Raw genomic sequence first — 8,724 nt, 5'->3', positions numbered from 1 at the left:
ATGGCCACAAACTGTAATTGCAAAAAACTTCCAGTGACTCCAAACATGAATCTCTCTGAACATCAGCATCTCTAAACGACACACAAATCAAAAACATGAAAACAAGTGAGACAGGAAGTTCAACGGAGTAAACATGTGTTTAAAACCCTGTTTCCTCTTTTCGTTCGGTCTAATTACAGAGCAGCGTTTATTGGTCGCCTCACGTGACCGACAGACGCGGCCAAAAACACTGGACGGGTGGAGCCGCTTCTCTCCAATTACCGCTAAAGACCAGCGATGATAAGAGCAGCTCTGACAGTTTGTGGGATTGAGGCGCTCTCGTTTTCTATGTTTGACAAACATGTGTGAGACAGCAGTGAGTCTGGACGAGATCTGTGTCAGCGTTTGAGGGATTGATGACAAGCTAAACGCTTTAACCACTAGAATCTAAAAGAGAAAAGCAAAACATAAACAGCGAAAACTACAGGACAGACTGAGCGAACCCATCCGTCTCTGTCAGGGACGTCACTGCACGTCTCTCGGTCCACGAGCTTCACTGAAAACAGCGCTGCAGTCAGTGTTTCTGAAACAACATGGCAGCACTTACTACGGTAAAACACTCAAAGCACACAGATCAAAACATCACACTCATGGAAACACAAACCGCAGCTCATCAGACGGGTGATGAAGCGACTGCTCTTCTCTCCAGCGGCTCCTCAGACAGAAGATCTCATGAGCGATGGGCGAGACCTCAGGAGACACAGATCAGATCAACAAACACTCATCAGGGACGTTATTCTGAAAGTATTATGAATCCTGTCTTACAGTCAGTCTGAGAACATGATCAGAGCGTACGATCATCTCACCTGCGTCTCAGTGTGAGTAAGGTTTGGAGGAATAAGGTTTGGTCTGCAGCGAGTGTCATTTTCATTCATAGTGACAGTAGTGTGATGTTGTGTGGTTGTTATCAGAGACCAAAAGCACCTCAGACACTCTCTTTATCTCACACACACACACACACACGCAGATGTTTTTACCACGGTATAATGATCAGTGTATCATACGTTACTGATGTGTTCCTGTGTTTTTCTGAGTCTCTGCAGCTCCGGCGTGTCTGTGACGATACTGAAGCCTCGGCCTTTACTCTCCTCAAAGTCTCGCTTATATTTCACCTGCAGACACACACGACGGCATCGTGAGGACATTACAGCGTTCAGTCTGTCAGTAAACATCACAGCGACTCTCACCATCACACTCAGCTTCAGACACACCAATACTGTGATCACAGTCTGTCTGATCGAACCACACTGACCGTATGAGCCAATCACTTCCTGCAGGACTGAGAATCTACTAGTGGATTCAAACAGACCGAATGAACGACTCACTTCCTGCAGGACTGTGATTCTTTGAGAGGAGCAGCATCTGCTCTGGTCTGCCATCACCTTCTGTCAGCCCAGCGTGACACACACACACACAGAAAGATGTGTGTTTGTGTGTCTCTTATACAATCATCTTCACACTGTCAATGGTTTTGTTAAATAACCTCAAAGAAACTGACTGAAATGCACTGACATCTAAACTGTTTTCACTGACATGATTCACTACAACTGAATCAAACTGATCCTGAGTGATTCATAGTGTGATTCATGATAAGCTGAAGCATCATCTCTCTCAGCCGATCAGAACAGACCCGTGACCCATTTTTAGGTCACAATCCTCTGATGTAAAACACAGACACAACGGGATGTGATATGTGGGACATCAGTGTCGATCTCACGGCTCAATCGACCGAACGTAACGACCGAACACGGCCGGTGATCTGAATGAACTCGTCTGAACGTCTGGAAACAGAAACAACGCAGAACGTGCAATATTTATTACGTTTCTTTGTTCAGATGTCTCGGACTTTTGCATGTAGAATAATGTTTGTGATCAAATTTCAGTGTTAAACTAATCAATAACGGACGCGTGGCACTGGTTTTCCAGATATCTGCAGCGTTTCTGTGTGTTTCTGCGTCTACATGAACATCCAGAAGAATCAAAGGAAGACGGCGCAGAAAACTGGGTCACTGTCATAAAACACGGTTCGGATTTCTGTTTAATGCTTTCATGCAAAATTCAATGTGGAATAAGTTTTGTTCATTTGAAACAGGATGTTCGAGGAGCTCCAGCTCCATGTCACGTGCGACGCTCACCTGACTCTGTAATTCACTCTGCTGTTTCAGACGCAGGTTCTCCGGCGTGTCTGTCACGATGGTGAATGACGTCTTGGGATAGTGACTGCAAAGAAAAACAACAACATGATCCTGTGTGCTGGAGGAACACTTTCATTCATGTATGATGGAAAACACACATTCATTCATATACAGTTCATTCACCCACTCTCATGGCTGAACGTTAACACGGTGATTTATACATGAAAGATGCTTGAAATGTCCCGCTGAACATCTGCTGTGTAATGCACAGAAATAAAGATCATATTAAAAACATTCGGCTGGATCAGGAGTAACTGTTGTCATGTTTGGGTGTATTTTTCCTTTAACACTCGACAAGAGCTAAAAATGAGTGTGACGCACCAATAACCTTTCTGCTGTAATCACAGTAATAATCATCTCGTCAAAATCTGAAAATAACACAATAGCTTTTCATCATGACTCCGCTGCTATTGTGTGATAAAAATAAAGCATGAATGCCCATTGAATCAGCAGAACGTTTCCCTGGAAACCCCCCGACCCCACCCCCAAACACATACGACCAATCAGCTCCCGATCGCACGGGTGCAGCTGTCAATCAATCAAGACCCGCAGGACAGGAAGTGAGGGCGTGACTGTATCCTGAGAGAAGAACATTTCCCATGAGCCTCCATTTCTGACTCTGCTCAAGCTCAGTAGTGTGAAACAGAACCAGAATCCAGATCGTGTGACGGCGCCGGTTCGGACGTGTCACAATGCTTCACTTTACGCATCTGCCGTCGGAACATCTCCGAGTGTTTTTGGACAGCAGAAGCCCAAACGGGAGTTTGTTTGTTATCTGAGTGTGTTTTTCTGTCCCGGACGCCCTACAATTACAGCTCATAAACCAGAGCTCAGAGACTCTCTAGAGAGACGTTAATGACCGCTCGACGAGTTTAACGTTCCCGAAGCCTCTCCTGCTCAACACGGCTGTGTCCGTTCGATCAAAAATACTGTAAAACCTGTAATAATGTGGAACATTATCACAATTTGAAATAATCAGTATATTAGAATGATTTCTGAAGGATCATGTGACTCTGGAGACTGGAGTAATGATGCTGAAACTTCAGCTTTGATCTCAGAAAAAAATTACAGTTTAACAGATATTCACATTGTAAACAGCTGTTTCACATTCTAATAATATTTACTGTATTTTTTAAACAAATAAACCCTGCCCTGCTGAGCAGAAGAGCCTTGTTTCACAAACAATAAAAAATCCTAATTATTCCAAACCTCTGAAAAGTAGTTCAAAAGTTGGAATAAACACACATAAGAGGAAACTCTCACAGCACAAAAGCACAAAGTTCATTTGAAGATTCACAGCATGAAGCGGTGACTGAGCAGGACTGAAGCGGCCCGTGTGTGTGTGTGTTGAACAGGTCTTCTGTTGTGTTCAGGACTAGAGTTACTCTCGTCTCCACTAGCAACTCTGCTCACTTTGTCTGAATCGTGACGCTCAATCCACAGAAACAAAGAGCTGCTCTGTGGGACGCTGAAGTTCTGCGTCTGAGCCAAAGAACACGGCAGGAACCTGAAAAACAGGAGCAGTGACCATCGCGGCTCCGTCTCAACCAACACGCACTTACCAGAGAACACGCTCCATCACTCGTGATGACACACACGCTCAGAGTCGCTCCGATCAGAGATGAAGCTCACGGCAGTGAAAGTAAAAAAAACATTAACCCAAAATAAAACTATAACTAGCTTACGTTTATTTTATGTCAGTTATTTTCCACGTCAAAAAAAAAAGGCAAAAACTTGAAAGCCTCTCAGCGAACAAGACACATTTGACGGTTTGTATAAAAACCGCTTGTTAACGGGCAGTCAGTCATGACATCGTGTGTGTATCACACTCATTCATTCATGAGTATCGAGGCGCTTCTGTGTTTTACAGCAGCGTAACAGTGATTAAACGGAAAAAACTGATGAACATGAATTTCTGTCCTGATTTGCATCGTAATGAAGGAAATAACAGAAGGAGACGTTTGTGAGCGAGATCAACCGCTCTGTTAATCATTTCAGCTCATTTGTTTTCATCGTCACACAAACGAGCGCTTCCTCTTTGATGTGACATCACGTGTGACCGCGCTTGAGTGGACCAGACCAGAAGAAGAGGTTTCCATAGCAACAGCCCACACACACACACACACACACACACACACACACACACACACACACCTGAACGAGTGAAACTCTTCTCGGGACACACATGAAGAGCTGCTGCTGCACACAGATTGATCTGCTCTCGAGTTTCATAAACTCACAGTCGGTCCAGGACCGAAGCCTCTGACACACACAGCTGCTGCTCATCTAGAGGAATCGGTTCACACACAAACAAAACAAAACATCCCACCAACCACACATACCTGTACATGCTATCACATCAAATATGATCCGTCCTGAATCAGACAAGAATCACACATCAGGAGGTGTATAATAATAATCACAGACGTCAGCGTCTAAATATACGATCAGAGCGACTCTGAACATCCAGCTGGAGCTCAAACACCATGAGGAAACATCTGACTCACGTTCTGATGCTGCTTCAGGAAACATTCACAGTCTCTCCTCACATTCACTGTATCTGATAACACTGGCGTTTGTTCATAAACTGCTTTTCTCTGAGCTGCTCAACGCCTGTGATGATGATTAAACACAAACAAGTGCAGAGATGAAGCCCAGCTCAACTGATGCTGTGTGGAAATTTGGACGCCTGAAGCGCTTGGATTGGCCCGCACGCTGACCTGAGTAGGTGCACACACACACACACACACACACACTATACGCGGTGTTTATGGGTTACATGTGCTTTTGTGGATCAAGTACACACTAAACACTAAACACAGTCTCCATATGAAACACAGGACGATGATCACAGATCCTACTGAACACACACGAGTCTCACACACACACAGTCTACAGTTTCTCTGGGTGTGGGTGTTTCACCCCTGAGGGCAAGCATTTGGCCCACATTCACACTGACCAGCACACACACACACACATATACATACAGTCATGTGTTTAATGATGTGTTATTATATAATTCAGCACTTGTGTGATATGAGCTGCATTATATAAAGATGAAAGAGAAACACTGCTGCTGTATTAATGAGCCTCAGATGCATTTCAGCTCCATCTGAGACCATTACAACACAAACACAAACACCTAAACAAATACAAACATCTGAACAAACATCTGAACACAAACACAAACAAACATCTAACCACAAACAAACATCTAAACAAACACTGAACATAAACAAACACAAACATCTGAACACAAACACAAACAAACATCTAACCACAAACAAACATCTAAACAAACACTGAACATAAACAAACACAAACATCTGAACACAAACAAACATCTAAACAGACAAACAAACATCTAAACAAACAAACACAAACAAACATCTGAACACAAACACAAACAATCAAACATCTACACAAGCAAAGACAAACAAACATCTGAACACAAACAAACATCTAAACACAAACAAACATCTAAACAAACAAACAAACAAAAATCTGCACACAGACTACACAGTTGCTGAGGTGCTACAGGTGGTTGCCAGAGTGTTGCTATGGTGATGTAGGAGGTTGTTAGGGTGTCGCTATATGGTTGCTAGACAAACACACTCCAGTCAGACGCCTGACGGGCAGAACTGAGCTGCTGCTCTCACAGACCTGAATAATGACACGATCATTCAGAAAGGAAAACGACTGAAGAACAACGACACTGCTGGAGGAGCTCCAGGACGTTCACGAGACGCTTCGTTTCTTCACTTTCATCTTCTGGGATTATGTACGAATCTGACGGAGTGGAAGGTGGATCTGGAACACAAGCAGGGCTGCGTTTCTCAGAGACAGCAGAGTTCAGACGGTTAGCAGCGGTTCTTCAATCATGAGAGTCACCAAACGTCTGTTTCACAAATGTCACACAAACTAATGAGATCAAGCAACAATGTGCAAAAGGTCACGACAAACTGACATTTAAACACAATCAACAGCAAATAAAGAAAAGGCCACGCGACCGCGCCAACATTTACAACATATTCACTCAATTAACCCTCAGTCACGTGACCCGACTCCTAACGAACACATGGCACCGACCGCACAATTAAACAGGTTGTGTGTGTGTGTGTGTGTGTTTGCCAGAGCAGAAGCTGCTTCCTAGAAAGTTCTTCACGAAACAGCAGCGTCTGTCCTGAAAACAAACGTCCCGTCCCACAGCTCAGTCTCCACACCAGTCCTTTCATTTCTCTCTGCGTCTCACGAAGGCTCAGCACAGGATAACAAACACTCTGGGACGCGCGCTTTGATGAGAACTCAAAACAGATGGAGGAGAGCTACCTGTGACAGTCAGCAGCTACACAAAACAAACAGCCAGAGAAAACTGAAACACACCATCTAACCAACTACAACCGCCATCGATAACGATAAAGATAACGGCGAATCCACACCACAACTATAATGATAACGACACAGAAGAAAGATATCGACGGAATCAGTTAATCAGAATCCATCCTGCTTTGAAGAGCTCAAGCATTTAAAGCGACAGACGACAAAACTGCAGTGTTTATAATAAACAGAACATCACTGTTTGCTGGTGTGATGGATGCTAATATAGTTAGTAATCATTATAGTTACTGTTATATTTATCATAACACTTACTGTTATAGCTAGTTTTCATTAGAGTAATAGTTACCATTATAGTTATATCTACTGTTACAGTTATCACTATCATTACATAGTTACTGCTATAGTTATCACCAGAGTTAACATTATATTTACCATTACAGCTTTAACTACTGTAAAAAGCTTTAGATTATAGTTATTGTTATCACTATAAGTTATAGTTATGGCTATAGTTATCAGCATAGTTATGGGTTTTCTGATTGTTTCTAAATCAGCCTGTTTCTGAAGACTGGGTCTCTGTGTCTCCAGATGGAAACTCCTCATCCTCATACGGTCCTTCATCACTGGTGCGACCAATAACGATGGAGCTGCTGTGAGACGCAGAAACACACTTACGCGTTGCAGTAGGGTTTCTTGTCGTAGCCTTTGTAGTTCTTCATGTTCAGCGTCATCTTACACACTTCACAGTGGAAACAGCCTTTGTGCCAGTTCTGAAAAACCGCATCACATCATTACTGCATTACTGCATTACTCTGTCAGACTCACCGTGATCAACTAATGATGAATCCACAATGACTGAATAAATGACACAAGGGAACTGTTTAGATGAAACACTGCAAACAGTCTGAACATGTGTGTGATTCACTGAAGACACTTTCTGACTCGATGAAGCTCAAGAGATCCAATAATATTGGCACACAGAGTTTCACTGATGCTGTCACACGGTAAAACCATAATATTCTCTGACAGTTACACTCCTGGATGAGTGTCATTTTCAAATACTGTAATATTCACAAACAACTTCAGAGAATACCACGGTATTACTGCGGTAATGTGTTCAAAACAACTCATGCTAGTTTCCGTCAGTGTTTGTCATGTGTATATTTGTTATTAACGCTGTTGACATTACATTATAATGTTTAATTTGCTGTATTTTTATACAAAATGTGATGTGACTCCAGTATTTAGATTTTACTGATTCAACTGAACAATTTCTTATAATGTCACTCACGACTGTAAGATTCTGAATAAAACATGAAGTTCATTATGTAAGACACGAGCATCCAAACATAAGAATAATAACCGTCACACGGTAAAGTTTGATTTACACACATCATAACGGCTGCGGTTCGTTTATTTAAAACACGATCGCTCAGTCGAAGCTCGACATAAAGTTGTTGTAGCTGTGAGTTTGTGTGAATGTGCTGTAAATAAACTCTTTCGCACCTTGTCGAGGCAGCTGATCTTCTCGGTCGGATAAACGGTTTTCCCGCAGCGCGCGCACGGAGGATTCATCTTCACCGCCGCGGTTTTGATCCCCTCAGATGTCAACAGAAGATCCGCGCTCACGGGCCGGTGTGGAGTGGATGAGCGCGGTGTTCAGACCCTCACTAGTGAACATCACACGCGACTGCACCTCAACAACGTCTCGATGCCTTCGGCGCGCGCGCGCGGGCGCGTTTGTGTGTGTGTGTGTGCGCGCGCGGAGGGTCGGGGGGGTGTTTGAGATTCACTCACTAATGTATAATACACACAGTATAAAGACAATACACACAAAACAGAGTTTTGGCATCTTTGGCCGTTGTATAAGCGCGTCACAGCGGATTAAGAAGAAAGAACACAAGTGAAAAAATAAAATTCCACTAAAACAACTATAAAACCCAAAAGAATGAATGAATGTTTTAACATTTTGACTAGATTTAAACACCGTTTAAGGCCACAAACTGCGAAACTGACTGTTTGTGTGTCAGTAGCTCTCATCAGTGTGTGTGTGTGTGTGTGTGTGTGTGTGTGTGTGTGAATTATGTAAGAATCATGAGAGACTCCGCACACTGAGCATCTTGTTTGTTCATCTTCAGCTCGTGCGTGTGAAACA

The 8,724-nt window shown here is 43.1% G+C and overlaps 1 protein-coding gene across 1 annotated transcript; it reads right to left on the bottom strand.

Annotated features, from left to right (window-relative positions):
* Positions 1 to 928: 928 nt before the first annotated feature.
* On the bottom strand, positions 929 to 8,313 carry LOC127155371 (LIM zinc-binding domain-containing Nebulette-like). The gene is made up of 4 exons (XM_051097521.1): positions 8,076 to 8,313; positions 7,245 to 7,339; positions 2,175 to 2,259; positions 929 to 1,151 (listed from the first exon to the last, which is right to left on the bottom strand). Exons 1-4 carry the CDS (start codon positions 8,142 to 8,144, stop codon positions 1,038 to 1,040), a joined length of 363 nt encoding a protein of 120 aa, XP_050953478.1. The 5' UTR covers positions 8,145 to 8,313; the 3' UTR covers positions 929 to 1,037.
* Between the last annotated feature and the right edge of the window lie 411 nt (positions 8,314 to 8,724).

Source organism: Labeo rohita, chromosome 24 (assembly GCF_022985175.1).
Source record: "Labeo rohita strain BAU-BD-2019 chromosome 24, IGBB_LRoh.1.0, whole genome shotgun sequence".
NCBI lineage: Eukaryota > Metazoa > Chordata > Actinopteri > Cypriniformes > Cyprinidae > Labeo > Labeo rohita.
Note: the sequence above shows the minus strand (reverse complement) of the source record. Positions and strands in the feature narration are given on the sequence as shown.

Bases quoted from the DNA above. Each gene is read 5' to 3' on its own strand.
- LOC127155371 (XM_051097521.1), bottom strand. From the start codon at position 8,144: ATGAATCCTCCGTGCGCGCGCTGCGGGAAAACCGTTTATCCGACCGAG. The intron at 7,340-8,075 runs GTGCGAAAGAGT...GCGGTTTTTCAG, and splicing joins AGATCAGCTGCCTCGACAAG to AACTGGCACAAAGGCTGTTT. The intron at 2,260-7,244 runs GTAAGTGTGTTT...TTTTCTTTGCAG, and splicing joins AAGAAACCCTACTGCAACGC to TCACTATCCCAAGACGTCAT.